The 23202-nt window shown below is 40.4% G+C and overlaps 1 protein-coding gene across 10 annotated transcripts in view; it reads left to right on the top strand.

Annotated features, from left to right (window-relative positions):
* The first annotated feature begins 270 nt into the window (after positions 1-270).
* CAPRIN2 (caprin family member 2) overlaps positions 271-23202 on the top strand; it is a 32844-nt gene continuing 9912 nt past the window's right edge. For 3 of the 10 annotated variants that reach the window (XM_041713601.2, XM_041713599.2, XM_041713600.2), the window contains exons 1-14: positions 576-785; positions 1569-1831; positions 3491-3553; positions 6592-6678; positions 8293-8531; positions 9886-9968; positions 11836-12000; positions 12492-12535; positions 13878-14723; positions 19834-19965; positions 20160-20247; positions 20683-20738; positions 21333-21434; positions 22963-23073. In XM_041713601.2, the coding sequence (XP_041569535.2) occupies positions 716-785; positions 1569-1831; positions 3491-3553; positions 6592-6678; positions 8293-8531; positions 9886-9968; positions 11836-12000; positions 12492-12535; positions 13878-14723; positions 19834-19965; positions 20160-20247; positions 20683-20738; positions 21333-21434; positions 22963-23073 (2349 nt within the window). In that variant the 5' untranslated portion in view covers positions 576-715. The other 7 variants (XM_030263250.4, XM_072923502.1, XM_072923505.1 and 4 more) reach the window with 5 other exon arrangements.

The raw sequence follows: 23202 nt of genomic DNA, 5'->3' as shown, positions 1-23202 counted from the left end.
GACACCGGACCGCGGCTTTGCCAGGGCCCCGTGCCAGACCTCGCCCTCAGGGACGGCACACGGCGGAGTGTCACACCTGACCTCCCTTCCCCGCCAAGCCGGGGACAGGGCCGCTCTCCCCGCACGCTCCGTGCCCAGGTCCCTGCAGCTCCCACCCCAGAGCTTGCCGCCCCGCTCCCTGGGGAGCCCGGAGCATCCCGCAGAGCGGCCGGGCGGACGCCCCGACCTTCACGGGAGCCGCCCCGCGGCCCCGCCCCGCAGGCCCGGCGCAGGGCGGGCGGGCAGGTGAGGCGGCGCCGGCCATTGGGAGGCGGGCGGTGACCGGCGCCGAGCCGCCCCGCCCCGCCGCTATATGAGGCGAGGGGCGGGCGGCGGGGCGGGCCTGAGCGTGTGCGGGCAGCGAGGTGAGCGGGGAGGCGGGAGCGAGCGAGCGAGCGAGGCCGTGCGGGGCCGGCGGAGTGCGGGCCCCGCGGCGCGGCGGCCGCGGGAGGCGGAGGGGCTGAATCCCCGGCGGGAAAGAGCCGCTGCTCCTCCCTTCCCCGCTCCTCCGTCGCCGCCCCGCCCGGGGAGCCGCGTCGGCCGTGCCCTTCTCCCCCCGGGAGGAGCTCCCTGCCCATCCCCAGCAAGGACGCGATGGAGGGCTCGCCCCGGCTCCCCCGGCGGCGGAGGCTGTCCCGGGGACAGGCAGGATTTGCCCTGGTTGCCCGCTGGGGTGATGTGGTGCGGCCTCCCCGGCGGCGGACAGGCAGAATTGTGGTGTCATTGCTTTCCAGGAGCAGGTGTCCGTAAGTAGTTGAAGATAAGGGTGGCCGAGCATCTCTTGCAGAAACTCTCTGCTCAAGGTTATGGCCCCTCCAATGGAAGCCAGTGTCTTGTCGTGGCACAGTCACGTTTTTCAGATGGGTGTAGGCAGGGACCAGTTTATCATGAAGAATGATGCTGTTGTAGCTAAGCTGGCTGTTTGCTTTAGCAAACGTTTTTTCTTTTATTTTTTTTCTTTTTTTTTTTTTTTTCCCCTTCTGTGTGTGGTTTTTTTCTTTTAAATTGAGTTGTTTTTAAGTTCTCGGTTGGATTGCTGTGGAGGTCCTGAAAGGGTAAAACCGATTTAAGGGGATTGAGAAGAAGAAGGGCTATACCTTCAGGCATGGCCCTTCTAAATTTTCATTCAGGCTGCAGCTGGATGCCAGGCTGGTGGTGTGATTTGCAATTGCTTGCTTGCAGTTTTTTCCCCCTGTGGGTGATGTGTGCAGGAAACCTGCCTGGTTTTGTATGGTTACTATATTGAGTTTCTGGAATCATCCGCTGTGCTGTCTAATTCTGCCTATGTAAAGGATTTTTGGTGTCTGGATGTGTGGGGAGGCTGCGAACAATATGAAGTTTGCCTTGCTTTGAAATTCTTGCTACAGATATTTTGAAAGGGAGGGAGAAGCGTGGAAGATTGTGGTTGGTCCTTCCCGAGGCTCAGTTTTGTGGCTAAATATTCTGAATGCGTGATGTGACAAGAAAATACTTAACTTGAAATGGGGGAACAGGGTGTGAGAGAGCTAAATAAAAGAGTTTCTTTGCAGCTCCATCCATTTCAATGGTACAGCTTTCCCAAGCCCCTTTCCATCGTCCATCATCACCTTCAGGCCGGTCGGAGGAAGGGGAGGGGAAGAGGATGAAGGCGGCCAAGCAGCAGGTGACCCCGGCTGGGGAGAGCCCGGCTCCCGCCAGCCCCCTGCAGTCCGCGCTGAGCACGGCGGCCTCTCCTTCCCAGGCGTATGAGATGTACATCGACAACGGGCTCATCTGCCTCAAACACAAGATCAGGAACATCGAGAAAAAGAAGGTAACTTGGTTTTCTTGCCCATGGCATCTATTTAAGGTGGTGATAGTAAAGCTCATTGCCTTTTAAATAATATTTCATGTTATTTCCATTATTTTTAGCAGCTGGAATAAGGTTATTTGTGTATATAGAGAGCAAATATATGTTGATCAAAACTGAAGATGCTTCTCTTGACCAAATCAGTTCAGAACATACTTGCATCTGATTGGAACGTGATTATAGTCTTGCAGAAATCTTTCATCAATTATATGCATCTGATATTAATTTAGATGTAAATTGTTTGTAAAATCAGAAGTTAGAACAAGTGTTTCCTCTGACAGTGAAAATGTCAGATTATATTAAATATGTATTGCCCTTTATTTTGCATAAATACTTGACTTACATATTTTAAATACAGGCAAATGTTAGTGAGTAGGAAACTTTTATACAGAAATCTTCTAAAACTTAATCTCTTGTTTTGACCTCTGCTTTTCTGAGGCTGAGGGGACAGAACAGTGTTAGTAAGAGTAATAACTGAGGTAATTATATACCTAAAACATTGTAGCTGTGGCTACAATGCAGTCAGACTTCTGCATTCAAAGGCTTTTCAGCTGATTGGCAGTTGACTGAAGTCTGTGTGCTGGGTTTTGAGTTGAGAGAATGTTGTTTTCTGTAGGATAAAAGATGTAAAGGTGCTGTTCCTTTCAATGTTGGATCAGGATTACGAGTAAAGCAATTGCATGAATATGTTGTGCTACTCTAAATGTCTGAAAAGCTTTTAGTTATGTCTTAGTGCAAGGAGAGACAGTAGATCAGATATCTGGCCATGTGCTTAGGGGACTTGATCCTCCTGCAGGAGATGCAGTATTGCTGCTGTCTCATGTCATGCATCATGCTGTAATTTTGAGTAACATCAGACAAGCATGTTTCTTGTTGTGAATTTCTCTGGTATCTTTGATTTTCACGTGAATGACAATATGGCCTCATCAGCAAATAAAACTGTGACTTACTAAAATGAGTAGACAGTATTCCTAATCATATGCTCCTATAGGTACTGTGTCAGTGAACCTCTAGATACACAAATTGAATAGTATTTTACTTCATGGCAGTGAAGTCACCTTTTGTTTCCCTAAAGAAGTTTGCAATACCAAATAGTTTAGTTTTGTATTGTTTACATCAGCATTTAGACTGCTTTGATATATTGAAAGTAAATCTTATTTTCTCCCTGAATACACTTGTCCACTTTCTTAGTGAACAGAGCTATAAATTTTTGATGTAACTAAAGCCAAATTTTTGAAAGACATAACCAGGATTGTTCAAGGATAATATAACTAAATTCCAACGTTGACTTGGGAAAGCTAAACAAGTCTACCTTAAACAAGGACACTTGGATGTTTTCAAGTTGTTTGATTTGAAGCCACTTAAAGATCTTGTATCAATGCATTAATAGTTCTTAAATGAAACAAAAGTAGTAAGTAATGACTGAAAGATCAGTGGTAGGGAGAGGAAGTAGACAGTCCTGCAGACTGAAATTCCTAAATCAAAGGCATAGCAAAACTTTCCTTTCTCCAGAAACAAGAGGAAGTAGGAGGTTTTCTATTCTATGTTACAGTATTTCACTCATCCCTCTTGCTTAATTTTTGTATTGATTTCTGCATAATGTTTACTTTGAATTTTCTGCAGCTCAAACTAGAAGACTACAAAGATCGTCTGAAGAAGGGGGAAGCCCTCAATCAAGATCAATTGGTAAGTTTGCTTTTTATGCAGGAGTGGAAGGCCTCAAAACCTTCTGATCTGGCAGGAAGGATGGGTTGCTGAAGGAGATGAGGGTGTTTTTATAGAAGCAGTGACTACAGGCTTGTAAAGGTATTTTTCACAAAACCAAATGAACAAATTATTGGTAATCAGGCTGAATGTTTAGCCCATAAGCTGTATTGCCTGTTTTAACTTTCAGTGTTCCCTGAAGGAATAGAAGAGCCCTCTTTATCTTTGCTCTGTAGACTTTCAGCTTCATTGCTTCTGCACCTGTGTTTCTTAATGAGAAACCTGTGTACAGCTGATCTATAAGGCAGTGCAGTGTTAGAACCCAAGCCTCAAAATTTGAGGAGGCTAATTAATCCTCATGATTTCTTCATTAGCAGCTCTTACTTGAAGTTGCCTGTTGTCTGCACAATGCTGTTGGTTACAAGTAGCTGTTAATATGACTGACAGTGCTGGCTCTTTTTTGTCTTGGTCTAATGGATTTTAGATCTGAAACCAAATTTCTACAACATGAAAACTTTAAAAGAGCTGAGTAGGAGTGTCACATAATCCAAAGAATTTGTTACTCTACTAATCTAGGAGTTATATTTTTTAAATGTAGTGGACACATTCTAAAGAGTGATGAGGGGTACTGACACTTCAGTGGTAGTGCTGATCCTGCTAATGAACCAGCTGGAAAAATGTCACTAATTGCTAACTTTATCACAGTGCAGCAATCTGAGAACACAAATTCTATTTTCTTGCTGTGAATCATTTGTAAAAGAATTAGACATTAATGGGATAAGAGGGGGAAATTGTACCTTCTTAGAAGTAGAGTAAATGTGTTGGAGTAAATTGTCACTTAGTACTTAAATGCAAAATCTGATGTGGTCTCTTGCCATATCAAGTGCAAAAGTAAATTAATTAAATGTGATGGTTTGGAGTAGGTTGAAGACCTTTCAATTCCTCTCAACTCAGTCTTCAATCAGGTGAGAAACTTGTGTTTAGATCATTGGTGTTCTTCACAATCTGTTTGCTGCCGTGAACCGTTGAGACTATTGAACAATGTTTTGTAAGTTGGAATAGCCTTGACTGTATTGATTGCTTTGGTATATGCCCTGGACTGTGAAAAGCTGTTGGGTGACAGTGTTTGGAAAACGACATTAACTTGGTTACTGGATTTTAGTATTCCTAGCTGGATTTCACTTTTAAAGTTTTAGTATCTTTATCCCAGTTTCTGGAGTTTTCTTAGGCTATTAAAATGAAGGATTAGGTTCAGTCTTCATGGTGAACTGACAAGTGGTAGTCAGATGCTTCAGGTGACTATTGTAGAAGCACATATCCTGTCAATGTTTAATTAATAATCTTGTGAAGTTCCCTGCTTCAGTGGTTAAGATACAGAAGTACTACATTTGTAACTTTCAGATGCAAATTTGTGGTGTATATACAAATTGAAGCTGGAGTAGAGCTTAACAGATCTTAACACCTAAAGAAACAAACTATGTAGTGGTGCTCTAATACAACTTGATGACATCTATAGCTTTAATTTTATGACACAGAGGAAAAAGTGCATGTCTGATGATGAACTTGTTTTGCAAGCAATTTGGATTAAGCTGTAATTACTTATGGTGCATGCCTGCCAGACCTAATGTGTGTGCTAGCCTTACATTAGGAAACATTTGTTTCAAAAATGAGGAGCTTCCAGCAGCTTATTGTGCTGTTTTGCAAGCTGGGCAGATTTTCCTTGGTGCTGTTCTTCCAACATGCTGTTAATGAATGTTAATAACAGGTGTGACAGAAGAAACCTGTTGCTTTCCTGTGGGCTGAGGCACAGCTTGTCATGGGAGCAGTGGTAGCTGTTCTTGATGTTTTCAGGAGGAGAGTTTTACTCTGCAATTTGTGTTGTTAGAAGCACAATTACTGTAACCTGATTAGTAAATTGTTGGTGTTAATTGTGAGTCTTCCTCAAATGTGTGGGTATTGGATTCTTAAAAGTCATTCTCTTGAGTGCTAAGTGAATTGCTAAATAGTACTTCAAAGCTGCTTGGTAAACCAGGTGAGAGCTTGCACTTTGTGTTGAGTTGCATTTAGTCCAGGTAGTGTCTAGTATATCATAAATAAGGGAATAAAAGTAACTGAGCAAATGAACATATAACTTTTTTCCAGTTGCTTAGGAACACATATGGAATTTGCAGATATCCCAAATCTTATTGGGACAGTAGATTAAGCTTTTGACACTGCACTGATGAAACACTAACACAGCTGTGAAAGAGCTTTATATTAGATTGATGGGTCTGTTCTAGAAAAACCTGTGATACCATGTCAGGAGAATAAACCAAATGGGGTGTAAAGCACATGTAAGCAACTGGAATTAAACTTGTTACTTCAAGCCTTGTGGTGTGAAGATGTGGACAGCATGTCTGGACTACAGCATTTTGCTATCTTCAGAGCTGTCAAGGGGACTTAGAGAAATTAACTGACCCATTAAAAATGGGGTATATCAAAATGCAGTTAATAATCTACTGCATAGTATTTTTGAAGACTAGCTAGTAAGATACTGGTTAAAGCCATCAGTGAAGACAGGAACATGGTTTCTTTTGTGGAAACTAAATTGGAAAAACTTTTTTCTGGAAGTATGATTTGCCTTGCATATGTCTAAAGTTTGTACGAATTTTCTTTGAAGGTGTTCAGTTAAGCATGAGGGTAGAAGATCTGTGCTGAAATTCTCCTGTATTCCTTCCAGGCTTTCAGATCAGTCTGATTTTAAATAGCTGTTTTTATCTATTGCCAAGATCTATATAGGCAAACTTGTAGGGTATCTGTCTGGTGGTATGAGCTGGTTTTGAACTGCATCTCAGACAGGTATGGGTGAATGATATTGCAATTAAAGTACCAGCCATAGACACAGTATCTTAAAAAAGCTACAGTTTCAGAAAAGAGCACACTAAATGAAACCTTCACAATGAGAGTTTAAGTACAAGGCAATAGAGTTGCAATCAGTAGTCTTGAGCATGAAAAATACATTTTTATCTATTCCTTTGTAGGAGGCAGTAGAGAAATATGATGAAGTAGTGCACAACCTGGAATTTGCCAAGGAGCTTCAGAAGACTTTTTCAGGGCTTAGCCAAGATGTAAGTATAACTATTTTTCTCTATATGGACAGGAGGTAATGCAAAACTTTGTGCTGCTATTTTAATGGCTACCCTTCTATTCCAGTACACCCCTTGCTAGGAAGTTCCTGTCTTGTATCTCTGCAGTAGTGAAGCCCAGGCATAGGCTAGAGGGCAGCTGATTAAGGACAACTGATTATTTGATTGATACTTGTTAACCAGTTGTCTGTTTCTGATCATGTGGTAGGCAAAGGCTAAAGAAGCTTCAGTGGCTCCAGTGATGGGCCCTTGAATGGCTGGGGCCTGGAAAATGAGATGTGTGAGGAGAGCCTGGAACAACAGGGCTTGTTGGGCCTGGTGAAGTGAAGGCTTGCCGGGAGATGCACTAGTATCCTTCAGACAGCAAATACTGAAAGGGTGGAGCTGGGGTTTTTGCTGAGAGATGTGGTAGGAGAAGTAGTGATCATTACTTGAAGTAGTTGCCAGCCAGGTAGGAGGAAATGGTCACTCACTGGGTGATTAAACATTAGAAGCAGGCTGCCTGGGGAAGTCATAAAATCTGTCCTTGGATTTCTTCAACATGTGACTGCACAAAGCTCCAAGCAATCTGGTCATGATTCACTGTAGCCTTTCTGGAGGCTGGGCTAGTCACTGTCCCAAGATGCCTTCCAAATTGATTTTTTTAATGCTTCTGGTGAAGGAAGGTGCTGGTATTAAATCACTTTGACTTCAATGAGAAGTACATCCCTCAGTAAAATTTAACTGAAGCTTGTGGAGTTTGCTACTTAATCAGCTGTAGTTGTCTTTAATTGTGGCAAGTCACTGATTTAATGCTTTATTTAGGTCTTTGTTCAGGATTTAAGGCACTCTGTTATTTTTATGCAAGCATTTTGTCTTTGGACAAACTGGTCTCTTGGCTCAAGCAAATTTTACACTTATAGATTTGATCCAAGCTAGTGGTAGGGAAGCTAAACATGATTAGTCACTGCTCTGGCATTATTTTTACAGAATGCTGAAGGACTTGTGACCCAGTGTATCTTTGTGCAGGTGCTTTTAGTAATCAGCATTCTTCCAGTTAATGTTTGTTCTTGAACTTACGCTGTATTTAAAAGCTAACCACCTTGTTTTTAACTTGGCCCTGCTTCTGCTGGTATGGATTCTACAGCCAGTAGCCATTACTGGAACATTAGGGGCCATCTTTGCATCCTTTGCACTGTGTTGTAGGGAACAAAATTTTCATAGATTATAACACCTATTGAGGCATTTTAAGTTCTGTAGTTACTTGGATAGTTTCTGCTGGGTAGTTCTATTAGTGCCTGATGAGAGACTTGAATACATATTCTGTATGTGTTCTGTAACTCATGTTGTTGCTTTTTTAGCAGTGTTTTAGTCTTCTGCCAACAGAAATAATTGTAGGATTCTGCGGTATCCTTTAAGCTGGACTATTAAAAAGCTTAAAAAATTCTGGATATCTGAAGAATTAAGAGCTTCTGTTATCTAACCAAAATTAATAATTGGTTTCCTCACAGTAGGATAATCAATACTTGATCTCAATGTTTTGTCTTAGAATCTTGTTACTAAACAGGATTAAACACACTAAATCATGTTTAATCGTTGAATTGTGCATTAAAATAGCTGCTGAAAGCACAGAAGAAGGCTCAGCGGAGAGAGAGTCTATTGAAGCTTGAAGCAGAGAAGAAGAAGCTGCGTACAATACTTCAAGTCCAGTATGTGCTGCAGAACTTCACTCAAGAGCATGTTCAGAAAGATTTCAAAGGTGGTGTGAATGGTGCAATATACTTGCCTTCTAAAGAACTAGACTACCTCATAAGATTTGCAAAACTGACATGTCCAGAAAGAAATGAGAATTTGAGGTGAGTTCAGGGGGTTTTGTCTAATTGGTATGCTTCATTTGTTGTGGTAAATGTCCTCTGTTTGACACTGCTGTGTCTTTAAATACCATGTTTTGGAACATTAATTAAAATTCTCTTCAGTGCACTTGCTTTTGTCTGAGATTAGGAATGTAAAGATTTACCTCACTCAGAGCATTAGAGGGAAGCTGCAGTAATTACAGCTTCAGGTGCAGGATACAGACAGACTTTGCCACTGTCTCTCTGTGGGATTGAGGGGACATAGTTCCATGCCCTCCTTAGCAGGGAGGCTGGGAATGCACTGCTTGTCTGAGGCCTCACTGTTTGTGAAATTAAAACAGTGCAGTAAAATCAGAACCCTTTCTGTATTTCACCTACATTGATGATTCAGATGTACCTCTTTATTCCAGAGGAATGTAAGATGGTGCTCCTGAGTTGCTCTTGCTGTTAGCTTCAAAGTGGTTTTAAAAAATTGCCTGAAGTTTTTGATACCTCTGCACTAAATGTGCATGTTACCAGGTTGTCTACAGAGGTAATGTCAGTATCAGTGCTCATGTGGCACTGCTCTGGTGCTGTGCTGTCTCATGCCTAGTGTGGCAGCCTGTCTGGTAGGGTAGTGCAGCAAGAATTGAATATGGAACAAGTAGTTATTAAGTGGTAAGTTGAGACACTTTATGGATAAGTCATGTTTGACTATGGACTAATTCCTTAAGTGCCTCAAAATTCTAGTCACTTGTCATACATCAGACTTGCCTAATCTTTGCTCTTGAGTTAACTGCTTCTGGAGAACATCTGCTTATAAAAACCTGCACAACAGGAGTGCCTCATCCCAATGATGTAACTTTGTTTCTAGTTTACTCTTCTGGTATTTCTTCTGCAAGAAGTAATAATCCTTTCCTTTGGGATAGTGTGTTTCATTGAAGTGGATTGAAAATTCTGAATGTCTTCTGAAGGAGGTGAATTTTGGACCTATAGTAAAGTTTCCCAGGAGCTGCTAGTTAGTGAGAATGGCAGCTATTGTTGGTTGCACCTGTACAAGTTCATCCAGTAAATGTGACCAGCTGATTAAACAGCACTTGTTGCCCTGTTTGGGAAACCTGGTTTGTAATGAAATTCAGCCATGTGGGACAGTGCTTAGGATCTCTATATTGCTTGTCAAAAGAAGTTAGGTTAAGTCTTGTGCAGACAGACAGCTGAATTGCTTCCAGCGATTTCAGGGCTTACTATTCACTCCATGTATGCAGCGTTTGTTTGGAAGGCTGGACATCAGTGAATGTTGTAAAATGAGGGGTATTGGGATAGTGCAGCGCTTGATCTTGGCTATGATTCTACCTGGTGAAACTGTAATTTGTTTTAGTGTTGAAGACCAGATGGAGCAATCATCTCTCTACTTCTGGGACCTTCTAGAAGGAAGTGAGAAACCTGTGGTTGGAACAACATGTGAGTGTCTCATCTAGAGAAATAACTTTAAGAAGCACACTAATTTTAGATCTTTAACATCTTAAAAACAGTGAATACACATGGAAGGCTACAAATTAAACACTTTCAAGTGATGTGTGTATCTCAATTATCCAAGGTTGAATGGCTGTTCCTAGTTCAGTTAAGTACAGGTCAATCAATTCCACATGCTTTCATTTTCCAGTCAAGACTTACTCTTCAGAGTACTAGTGTATTTTTGAGGAGTACTGATGGTAGCAATTGAAAACCTGATGCGTGAATACCTTACAGAACAGCGGGAAGCTTTTTGTATAGTTATGTGCAAATGGGTTAAGCTTGGAACAGTTCCCAGCCATGAAATGCTTAGTTGAGTACCCTGATGTATTACAAAGCTTCATTGGCTCTAGGTTGAAGGTGCCACAGAATTGAAAAGTCTTTCTTTGTAGGAATTCTAGACTTGTACCTATTGTATCCCTACAGTGCAGGACATCACAGTAGGGAAGGGTAGTCATTAGTGGAACTTGCTGAGATCTCTCATGCACAGTGCAGTCTTTCTTTGATGTAATGGAAGTGTCCTTACTTTTCAAGCATACCAAAATCTGTGGGGACTCTACAGATCTTCTTTCACTTGTGGCACAGTTCCAAAATCCCTGGTTGTAAGCCAACATACACACTGTGTTCATATTTAAAACTTGCTTATGAGGGAACTCCCTTAATTGAGTTATAGTGTCTTTCTATTGCAAACAGCCCTTGCTTGTTGTGTTCACATCAGTCTTGTAGCAGCTGTGTGGGGGGAATCTTTCATTTGCTAGTGACAACAATGCTGAAACTGTTAGAACAGAGCATTAGTGTGCCCTGTTTAACTTCCACGTACAGGTAGCTGAACTGACAACTTGGCGTTAAATCTTCCCATGTAATTCTGGACAAACTGCAAGCTGGGATTGCTACAGGCTGGTAACCTCAGCCTTGTATCTGGTGATGTGAATAGATTGTTTATCAGTATCTTTATCCCTTTAGTGTCAGTCTTGCATCCATTTGTGTGCAAGCTAGACTTCAGATAAAGCTGTTAGATTGTTTTATTGGCATTCATTGCCTTGGAAGACAGTTTTTTATAGCCATATTAAATTCTAGCTACAATTCTTGTTTGTGTGGCTGTCACTGGTAGGAGTGATCTTTCACTGAAAGTTCTTCCTGTTCTCAAGACAGCCATGTTTCCAGCTCCTCTGAAACAATTTCTAGAATCACTGTTATTTCTGAGGTCTTACTCTCTACTCTAAGCTGCTCTCTCTTGTTTGCACAGAGGAGCAAACTGGACAATGCTTCTCAGAGTACAGTTAAGCTTTTGTTCAACCATGTCAGCTCTGAGTTTTTTCCAGCTTCAGAGGAGTAAGTTCATTCTGGGATCAGTCCCTTGCATTTCCCCTGCTTGTTTTTACAGTTCTTAACTTTTCTGAGACACCATCCTGTCATCAGCAAGAGGGTCTTGTAGAGTAGTTCCATTGTGACTGTTTACCTCTGTTGCAGTCTCATGTGATTTTAATATCAAAACTGATTAGCTAATACATGGTAAACAAAGCCCTTTCTAAGCATATGGGAGACCAGTGGTTCTGTGTTTACCTTGTAGGCATTTAAACACAAGCTGCAGTCTTGCCCTGGGATTGCAAAGATATTTTCAACTCCATTAAATTAAGCAGTCTAATAAATAATTTCCTTTACTAAAACATTTTATTGCTATAGCTTGGTAAGTTGTGTGAACTTGGAGAAACTGCAGTTCATATAAAGGGAGGAAGTAACAAGTCTTAATCTGTAATCTGAATGCCCCTTAATTTCAGATTTTGCTATTGTAACTTTATGGACTTTTACTTTTTAGATAAACACATGAAGGACCTGTTGTCCAAACTTCTAGACTCTGGCTACTTTGAAAGTATCCCGACTCCTCGCACCACTGTGCCAGTAAAAGAATTGGAAGAAGAAGTAAATAGAAAACCTGAGAAAACAAGACATCTGTCAAAAGGAGAGTCTGCCAAAGAACCAGGTGGAATATTACAGGGTTCAATTTTTATATCAGTGTTGGGAAAGGCTTGAACTGAGCACTGACTTTGCATATCTTAGTGCTAAATCTAATGCTGTGCTGTAGCTTACTTACAGTGTAGTAAGTGAAGTGAAACCTGCAGGGCTTGCAGCCCTATTTAGGTAATAATGTAGAAAAAACTTTGAATCATGGTGATAGAATGCTTTTGCCTTCTGAGCAAGTGGATGTGGGGACTGTCTGGTGTGTAGGGAAAGTTACATATTAGGATAACAAAATAATGAATACTATAAAATGCTTTTTGTTTAACTCTAAACTTCTGCAGCTGTAAACTTAGAAAATAAAAGCTTGTCTACAAGTTGAATGGCAAGCTGAGCTTTCAGAATATCTGGTTTAGCAAATTGTTACTACTATTTAAATAGATTTAAAGAGTTGCTACTGTTTGATCTGCCCTTCTGCATTTCATCAGTTGAAACAAATTAACATCCTTTCTCTAGAATCCATTATGGAGCTTATGAAATCTGAAATACAGCCACAGGAGGTAAGATACTCTACTGTTAATTGCTTGCCTTTAGTATTGTGATTTTCAGATATGCATTTATAAATGCTCCTCTGCAGCCCTTTTTTAAGCTTAAAAAGGGAGTCTGAACAGCAAGTTAAGGGTTGCTTGATGTAAGAAGCATTAAAGACTTGGTTGCACTTTTGTTTTTAATGCCAAATTTATGGCATCTGGTGTTGTATTTTGGGATAAATGGAGCAGGATTACATGAAGCAGTTATAGTGCTTTAATGCTCTGGCACTTTCCTAAATAAAACAAAGCATCCGCCTTTAGAGTGGGAACACTGATCTTTTGTGTACTGTGGAATAGAGAAAATAGACATCTGCTACAGCTGTCTGTAAAAGCTAAGCTTGTTGCAGTAGACTTGATATTGGTGGGATTGAGAATGATGTTGGTCTTTGATTTGTCAGGAAAGAAGGAAACCCAAGACAGACTTGTGTGCACAGGGGTGTGTAGGCCTGTTTCAGCAGCTCTTCAGACTCCTGAACTTAAGCTTTGACTGTCAGTAGCACAGAAGTCATTAGACCTGGTTCAAAAAGTGGGGAAGGGTGTCTTTTTCCAAGTGGAAATACTGGTTCTTAAAATGCTGAGTCCCTGTTTCCCAGGTATCCCACTAGAGGGTGTACTCTAGAACAAGTTTTTCTAACTTACTGGTAACACTGTTACCTGATTCTCATCTGGTGTTCAGCCAGAAAGTGTCTCAGCCAGTGAGCCTTGTACATTCTTCACTTCATGTATTTACTTCCTGTTCATGACAAAGTGGTAGCTTAGAAAAACTTAGGACATCATCATTGAACTCTCAGACTTTACTGACACTAAACACAGCCTGCAGTTGAAGTCCAGTGGTACTTAATCTGAGAATCTGGTGACATTTTAGTATCAAAACTCCACTAAGAATGAAGATTATACTTTGTTACTGGGTCTAATATTTTGGGATGCTTAGCGGAATGTCTGCAAATATAGTAACAGCTTTTTAGGTGCTTAGAAGGAGAGCTACCTTTATACAAATCACAATTGAACTTGATATTGTCACTGCCTGGGAACATGAGGTAGCATTGAGGATAAGGGCAGTAGATTCACTCAGCTGGGTTTTACTTGTGCTGTTCAGCACTGTTCTCTGTTTCTGTGGCATGCCAAGCAAAGTTAGGCTGCAGTGTAGTAGGATAAAGCCATGGCCACATAGTTTCTATGACTAGTGCTTAGACTGTCTAGGCTCTGCTTTTAGTCAGCAATTTTCAGTAGCTGGGTGACCTAATTTAACTGACCTGAACTGTAGTAGCAAAATGTGTTCTTGGGAGCCATTAAGTTTCTTTGGTCTATATAGTTTCTCAACAGGCGTTATTTGCCTGAAGCAGAATACTCTGTCAAGAAGAAGCCAGAAGAGCCCAGATCTTGGGAAGCTGAGTGTGCTAGAAAACAAGAACCTCCAAAGTCCTGGGAGATGCTTGTTGATATTAAAGAGCAGGAACAGAAGCAGAAACAAGAGACCTTAAAGCCTTGGGAAGCTCGTGTTAGACAGCAAGAACTAAAAAGACCAGATTCTCCAAAGCCTTGGGAAGCTCGTGTTAAAGAGGAGGAACAGAAGCGTGAGTCTGCAAAGCCCTGGGAGAACCGTGTGGAGGAGGAACAGCAGAAGAAGCCAGAAGCTCCAAAGGCATGGGTGGCTCATGTCCAAGAGGAGCAGGAGTCTCCCAAACCCTGGGTAGCAAAGGTCAGGGAAGAGCAGGACCAGAAGAAACAGGAATCGCCTAAGCCATGGGTAACAAAAGTTAGGGAAGAGCAGGAACAGAAAAAGCAGGAGTCCTCAAAACCTTGGGTAACCAAAGTTAAGGAAGAACCAGAAGAAAAGCAGGAATCTCCAAAACCTTGGGTAACCCAAACTAGGGAGCAACCAGAACAAAAGAAGCCAGACACTATGAAAACATGGGAAGTGCCTGTTAGGGAAGAGCCAGAGCAAAAGAAGCAGGAGCCTGTGAAGGCTTGGGCTGCACATGTTAGGGAGGAGCCAGAACAAAAGAAGCAGGAGACTCGAGAGGCTTGGGAAAAAGCTGACAGGCAGCAGCAAGTGTCATCACCGCAGTTACAGAACCCTCCGAAATCCTGGGCAGCTGCCAGTATGGGGCCAAAGGAGCAGATGGGCCCAAAGAAGTTTGATATGGAACCCAAAGAAGTGAGTTGGCATATGTAGTATTATCTGTCATAAGCTTTTGACATTAGTGTATTGGAATAAAGCCACCTATCAGCAGAGGTATCCAAGGTGTGTTTTGTAGGCCAATATATAGACTCCGGTTCCAGTGTTTCTTGGGGGAAAAAGTTCTGGTGGTTAAAGTTTATATTTGAATAGCAAGATGGTCTGCTTTGCTTTTTACATCAGCACAGTATTGCTGTGTTTGAACCTTGAATAACTGCTTTATGCATAAGATAGAAGAATTAACTTGGTTCATAACTAGCTATTGGCTCTGGCCACTGTTAGCAGTACAAAGCAGGTATGACTCATCCAGGGATCAAATACTTTGTGGCTGCATGCAAATAACACTTCAGTAATTTTTAGGCTTTTGATTAAAATAGCTGCTGATTCAAGAGAGATCTAATGTCTAGATCAAGCAATACGAACTGTACAGGGGCTTAAATATGTATTTCCAGATGAATGCATAAACCATATTGCTGTCCTGGGAGTCTAACAATAGCATAGTGTTAGAAATGTAAAAGAGAAGCCATTGCATGGCTTACATCTGAACAGGCTGTTGCCCTTTGATCACATTACATTTTCTCACCTGTGCTTGGGTAGCAGCAACAATGGTCACTGTCAAAAGAGATAAGTCAGCTCTGCTATGTCTGCCTTAGGCCACTAAGAGAAATGTTAATCTAAAGGTAGACTTCAGGAAGAAAACATGGGGAATTGAGCAGTTCTCTGTACACAGTGTTGTCACCATGACTGTCTTCCTGCAAAAGGCAGGAACCAGTACATCCCATGTTACTCATGGCAAATGATTAAGCTTGTATCTTGTCAGTAAACTTGGCAAACTGAAAAATTATGTTCTTGTGCCTAGAGGCGGGACCGCAAACCGAAGGTTGAATATGAGATTAAAAAAGTATGTAACAATGCAGCACTGGGTAACAGCATGGGATTAAGGTGTTTCAGCTTGAGCCACCTTTGTTCTCAAACTGAGTAGCATCTTGTGTCCACTGGTGGTGGTGGTACATGTGGAATACCTGGTTGACTCACTAAGTGACTCTGAGCACAAATAGGTGTTGTGCACTCAGCTATGCACAGTATTCCTGTAACTGAAACTAAGTACTGGAATGGTCTCAAGCACTTGTTAGGTGCCTTGGAATTTCTGGTGTCAGATTAGCTTAAATGCAAGATGGTTCCTAATGAGAAGATACTTCCTCTTATTTTTATATGGGATGGATAGATGGATGGCTTAAGTGGTTGAGAAAACTGCTGCAGTGAGTAAAGAGGAGGGTCTCCAATCATCTGGAGAAACTTCCAAACTGCTTCAGAATCTCTGTAGTAGTGTGCAGGTGTGCAATATACTGACAGAATTAAACTAAATGCTGAAATATGAGGTCACTGAAGGGGATTGCTGAACTAAGTAAACAAAGCATATTTTAAAGTATTCAAACTTGGATTTACAAAGATCATAGTAAAATGTCAGCTGCCTTTATTTTTGCTTAGTAGCTATTGAGAAATCCTAATACCACAAGTATATTGAATGAGTAGAAAACAGTGTACTGTCAACAAAATAGTTTCCATAACCAGTTTTTTAACAGACATCTTTAACTTGAGGTGCATAAAAAGAGCAATTATAATCATGTTAAGCTTTTCAAATAACAATTTCTCTTGCCCTTGCTTATGTAAAAAAGAGGAAATACAGTGCTGTAGCTGGATCTGTTTGACTCTGAGAAAATTTTTAAATGCTTTTGTGCAGGGCTGTAGGCATGGCAGATAAGACCTGTGCCACTGCTGTTGCCTTCTGAGCTGAATCTAACTGTTAGAGCTCTGAGGTCTTTAAAAAAAAACAACTATGTTTTGAGATACTAAAATATGCTTGTTTAACTTAATGTACTGTAAGGTGGAGTACCTGAGATGCTGAGCTAAGACAGCAGAGTGAGCTGATGTGCAACCTCTTTAACTGTTGTTCTGTTTAAATGTTTGTGCAACCTGTGGACAAGCAAGCAAGCTTGGTTAGAGCTGAATTTGTGGCCTGGTATGGGAAAGCAAAACAGTTTGGCTTGTGCTGTCATCCAGCATGTCATTTAATTCATACCACTGTGAAGGCTGCTCTGAGTAGAAAGTGGATTTTAATTGTGTATCTATATGGCCATCACTGCTTATAGCTTAGGTATGACCATCCCACCTCATTTAGTACTCCTTAACTAACAAACCTAAAGAGGAATTCAAGTCCTGTCTCATAGAATGAAGTTTCACTAGTAAATGAGATGGTTGAAGTGGTATGTTAGTGTTGCATGTAAGTAGACCTTCAGTCTCTAAAAAAATCCAGCTTTAACAGGCTATATTGGCATTCTGACTAGCCAGATTCCAAAGTGGTCATTGGTTTATTTGCATTGGTTTAACTGGTCCTAGAAAAAATTCTAGATGTTTCACCTCTAGTTTTGGTCAGTCAGTTCTCTGGATGCAAGTCAAGACACATTTTGCTGAATGTATGAGTAGTGTTGAAGTTAGGTTTCAGAAACATTTCTTATGACAAATTTACTTAAAATTTACTGAATTTACCAGTGCTGTTCAACTGTAGTGGTTCAAGCAACATTCAGGTTAATGTTAAGTGATCTTAGCATGTACAGCTTTGATCTAAGCCAGACTAATAGGTCAGAATCTGCTGCTAGTTTTTAATGACTACCAGAAACAGCATCTATGTATAGGCTAGAAAGAAAACATCTTAAGAATATGAAGTACTTGCTCTTCAAAATATCTCTTTTTATAAACAGCATAAAAAGTGAAATACTTTAATTTATCGATACCTTTCTGTATATGATCTTATATTGCACCTAAATATTTAGTTTCGAACCCCAAGGTACCACCAAAGCAGCAAATCAATATGAGGTAACTTCACTGCAGCTTCTTCTGGCTGGTGTATTTTAATATCTATATGAACTAGAAAATGACTTCTATGGAATGGGAAGTCTCAGTGTTTCAGTCCTAACTAAAGCCCTGATATCATATATGTAACCCTGCATTCTTGTACTTCTTGAAGTAAAGAATGCTACCAACAGAATGCACAGAGTATAAGCTGGGGAAGGAGAGAAGAGCTCTGACAAACTGTACAAACATGCAGGAGTTTTAAAATTTTTGGAAGTAAGTGACAAGTCTTTTCTGCTTCCATGCTCTTGGGGCTTTTTAAACTTGTTTTTTGTGTTTAATGTACAAGTCTTACATATGTAGCTAGTGGAGCTTTAGACCCTGCCAGACTTGACTGAGCTAGATCACCTAAAGGTGAAAAGCTTCTGTTACTCATTTTCAAACACACAGAACCAGTCTGGTTGTGTCCTTGTGTCTAAGTAAAAATGGCAGTGGAGGAGGAAGAGGGTAACTATGACAGTGAGTGCTGTAAAATTAAGACTTTTTGTAAGTGAGGACTAAAATTGATGGACAAAAGATCCAGATTGCAAGTAACTTAATCTATAACTCACTGAGATGAATTTAATTCAACTGTATCTTTTGTCCTACACTTATATCCTTTAAAGCTGTAGTTACTGTTCATTATTGAAAACTGTAGCAATACGAAAATGTCTTTAACTGGTAGGTAAAGATAGGGCTTGTGCTGCAGTGTGTCTAATTAAGATAGAGCTGTACAAAGATGCAGTCTTTTAACTATAGAATAAAGCAAAACTACTCACAGCTCATCAAGCAGCTATCATGTGGACCACATAGATACTAGAAACTGAGTCCTCCAGAGTTAATCATGTGCTAAAGCTTGTCTGTGCATGGTATTGGAATTCCTGCAGAGGCCAGAGGTTAGTTTCAGAAAACTGTTGAAAGGAAATGCAAGAGTTTTTAGGCTTGTCCGAAAAGTGAACAAAGAGCACTTCATCAGTTTGTGGTGGATTTAGTGTGACAATTGCTGTCATAGCAGAAATACCCTTCTGCCATATATTTTTCCAATGACTTTACACAAATGTTCAGCAACACTGCTGTACAATATATTGAAGTTGTAACCTGCTGTTAGAAACACAGCTGTTTGTCCTGTAGGGAAATAAAGGCTTTCATGTTCCTGCATATCTCATATGAATTGAAATAACTAAATGTCTTCAGATTTGCCTCCCTCTAGCTGCATAAGCAAACATAAGAGTAAAACTTCAGAGAACCACAAAAAAATTTAAAATTCTTCTAATGAGCCTACCTCTTCATGCTGCTTTCAAAAGATGTGTTAAACCATCTAGGCAGTCTAATGTTATTCTCACTCATTAAATAACAGGGCTTCTGCTGCTTAAAGAGCTCGCTCTTGTGATTTTTTTCTGTTACCTTAGACTTGTTCCCTGACAACACATTTCCCTCTCTTAGAGTGAAGTGAGAACCAGTTGGGATGAACTCTCAAGGAACCAGCTGAAATAATCAAGGAGTAATAAATCCCTGCAAAAGTCCATGTTAGGCTCTTGTGTGAAAGCATGGGTGTATTTATGCCAAACTCAGATGTAATGCCTTCTGCAGAAGGTGGTGCATTGAAATTATCTGACTTTTTAGTAGAAACACTTAGTAACTCAGGATGAGAAGAGACTTGCAATATATCTCTTAGGCGCAACTTTTTCAGAATGTCTGGGAATGCCTTCCTAATAAAAGATATGTGCTTATTTGTGTAGGCTCTATTGAGAGAAGTAAACCTTGAATGATGTCGCTTTGATTTTTATGTTTGTTCTAGCCTTCAACTGAAATGTGAGTTTCCTTAGATGAAAGTCCCTGATTTTGCTCTAGATGCAGGCAATTTGCTACTTAACATTTGACTACAATAAACTGAAGTGAATTAATCTAGTGAAAGGTGTTCCTGCCCATGGCATGGGGGTTGGAACTAGATAATCTTCAAGCTCTCTTCCAAACCAAACCATTCTATGGAATCTGTGGCTTAACTATTTGTAGCAACAAGAAGCTGTTTTGGTTTTTTTTTTTCTAATCAAGTGGAAAACATGATTCAGGAAATATCAGTAAGAGCACAGAATTCCTTGGCCCACAGTGTCTGACACCTCTAGGTTACTCTGGAAGTATATTGGATAAGGCAGCTTATCTTACTTCCAGTATTAGATTTAATGTAACTTCTCCTTGTTAGGTGCCTAAACCTGTACATCAGCCAGCTGCAGAATTTTGCTCTACTTCAACTCTTCCAAAAGATCCAGTATTGAGAAGGGAAAAACTTCAGGATCTGATGACTCAGATACAAGGGACTTACAACTTCATGCAGGTATGTTTTTCTCTGCTGTTGTAGCACAAACTCCTGTTCCTACTGGGTTAAGGAAAACAATGCTGACAATGTGTGTTGGCACTGAATGAATGAATTTAGGCCTAATTAGCTAAAAGCAGCTTGTCAAGTGAAAATGTTTCATTTGTATCTAGAATTTTTTTTTTTTCTACCCAATGGTGATCTTTTTTTGAAAGGAGTCCATTCTGGATTTTGATAAAGCTTCACCAAGTGCCATTGGTTCATCCCAACCTCCTTCAGTTACTCCAGCAAGTAGTCCTGTAGGTAGGTGACACCGTAAGTGTAAATGGTATGTACAATTTTGCAAGCACTAACAGGGTTTGCTTGGGCTGTAGATCAGTAGGCCTGGTGAAGACAGCTTGCTTAAATATAAAGAACAGACCATGCTAAAAGACTGGTGGATCTTGGGCTGTAGAACTCAATTACCCAGTTTGATTTTTTTCTTAATTTGGTAAGTGAATATCTTTTCTGGGTAAAAATATTTTTGTCATTGAATGCCTGTTCTCTTTATCAAAAACTTGAGGTTTTCAGTTGGGTGTAGTTTGCTGATGCTAGGTTTAAATATTTGCAGTCCACATGGTAAAAATAGTTTGCATCTTCTCATACCAAATGTTTTAAAAAAATAGAACTGCACACCAAAACTATATGTAGTGTTTGAATTTAAAAATACATGTTGCTTAATGCATTCTATTTTTACAGCTTCAAAAGAGCAGAAACTGCCAAGTCAGAGTGATTTTCTTCAACAGCCCCTTCAAGTAAGTTGAAGTTAGGAATGCCCTGAAGAGGCAGGTAGAGGTTATTTACCAGCATGGACTTGTACTTGAGTTTTCTTGCCAGTAGTTTTGTTTCATGCAGTGTAGTAGCTTGCAAGCCTAATATCACTCAAATGCTGACAAAGCTGGCTGCTCTTTTGGTTGAAAAGGGACAATAATTGCTTGAAGTTTCTTGAAGTATGTTGAAGACATGCTGAAATATAGTTGCATATTTTGCCTTTAGATTCAGGTCATAGCCATTAGTTGTGTGCAGAAGAACAGCTAGTTTCTTTCCCAGACAATGTGTGTTTTCATCTTCAAGATCCTTACACCAAAGATTGTATCTCAATCTTTGGTAGTTGTGGCTAAATGAGCCTTAAATCCAGTCACTGTGCTTGCATGTCTTGTGACTTTTGCTTTCAAATGTATTTCCTTACCACAAACAAGAATTCCTAAAAGTCTGACTGGTCAAAACTCTTCAGTTCCTGAATTATTGTGAGGTTTACTTGGACATGATGAGGGTGTGAGTTTTACTGAAACCAAACATTTACATTTTGATATTTTCAAAACCTTATCCCTGTTTTCTCTCCTTGCAAGACTGCTGCTTCATCAATGGTGCTGCATGGTTCAAACACTTCCCTAACATCTGCTGATCATGCTCTTTCTGGCTCTGAAACTGAAGACTTGGTGACACCACAGGTACAATACCCCAGGGATCACTGGCATTCACTGTCACTGTGTGACAGCCAGCCTGAACAGAAAGCTCAGCTGGGGCCCTCCTGAATAACTGTACTGGGACAACATACAAGTGACAGCAGTAGTACAGCCTACAGTCTGGAATACTTAAAGATGGGTGGGAAATTCTTGCTAATAATGCATAAATGAAAGGTGAACAATCTGCTTCTTGACACAGGAAGGGTGTGAGATGAAAAGTGCTCACTAAAAATGTGGTGCACATTCTTGTGTGAATATGGGAGCAACCTAAATATTTGCTTTGGTTACAGTATGGAATATTCCCTCTAATGATTACCAAGCGGTTGCATAAATTGAGATGAGTATTGTCATGAAATAGCAGAATCTGTGTGTGACCTGAAACACTGAGATTCTCTCAAACACTACTGAAGAAATACTGGGAATATCACTTCCTGATGTTCAGCTAAGACCTAAAACTTTGTTTGCTTAACTGTATTTATGTGCAGTTAAGCATTCAAATAACATTCAAATAGTCCTTAGAGCTGAAAAGTTTCACTTTTTGCAGATCAGTGTCTTAAGGATCTCTTGTGAATTCTGTTGCTGTGTTCAAGAACACAGCTGGTTCTTTCCTATTGGACTCTATAATTCAGAGTGTGTGGATTATAATGGGAAATATTCTTGCTTTTTATGTTTGTTTTGCTGATGTATATGTTATCAGCATACTGTGTATGTAGTACTTTCTCTATTTCTTAATATACTAGATACTGATAGGGCTATTAGTCTTATGACCTCTTGAATCAGCAGTTTTATCCCAGTTCTTGACACCTTCTGTCACTTCTACAGTGCCACGAGACTCCTTGTGCTGATAAGAATTCAATAATTCTGCTGTTCAATTTGATTCCAGAAGACCTGTGCTGTGCTATAAAGTAGAATGCAAACTTGTTTGGAATTAGGGTTGCTTGTGCCCTGCCTATCTCTAGTCCCTTCAGTTTGAAGTCTAGTGTCTGCCTTTCTTTTCCAGGGAAAGCAGTAGTTAGGTTTTGGTCCCAGGGCTCTGGGATGTGTACATGGTGAGCACAGGACTGGTAGTCTTTAGCCCTAGGCTCTGTATTTAAGTATTAAGCAACTCCTAAATGTAGCATTACAAGTGTGAGCTAACTATAGAGCACACAAGCTTTGCAAAGCCTTGTTCAACAGAGTTTACCAGTACTTTTCTATTTAATTCAGTGGGACAGGTGTATGTTGCAGACTTCACTGTAAGTGCTTGAAGCAATCTACTGTTCTTAAAATGATCTGACTTTTCAGGGCTAGTTGTGCAACCAGTTGTATAAGAAGAGTAATCTATATCTGAATCTCTAAAGCTAATTACTTGAAGCTTTGGTTAAGATGACTATTTAATACTTTGGCTTTGTAATTAGTGCTTGTCCTGGTCTTTCAAAATCCATTTCTTTCAACTTTAGCACTAGTGTTTCATAGCTTTACCAGAACTTTGTAGTACTACTCATAATAGCAGGTGTATTATGGCTTCTTCTAGGCATCAACATCACTTTCTCAAGAGAATGAGAAATATACTTCCCAACCTCTGTATCAGACAAGTTCACGTATTTCTGAGCCACTGATACCTAAAAAGATTGAAATTGCCCAGGTAAGCTCTCACAAGTAAGGCAAATACTTAAGTTGTTTAAATGGTAAGGCTCTAGACATCCCTTTTGACTCCCGTTTTGTGTAAATATTGGTGTTCTAAATCAACACTTCATTTTGCCATCTGCTCAGC

Source organism: Taeniopygia guttata, chromosome 1A (assembly GCF_048771995.1).
Source record: "Taeniopygia guttata chromosome 1A, bTaeGut7.mat, whole genome shotgun sequence".
Lineage (NCBI taxonomy): Eukaryota > Metazoa > Chordata > Aves > Passeriformes > Estrildidae > Taeniopygia > Taeniopygia guttata.
This window is presented reverse-complemented; position numbering and strand designations above follow the sequence as displayed.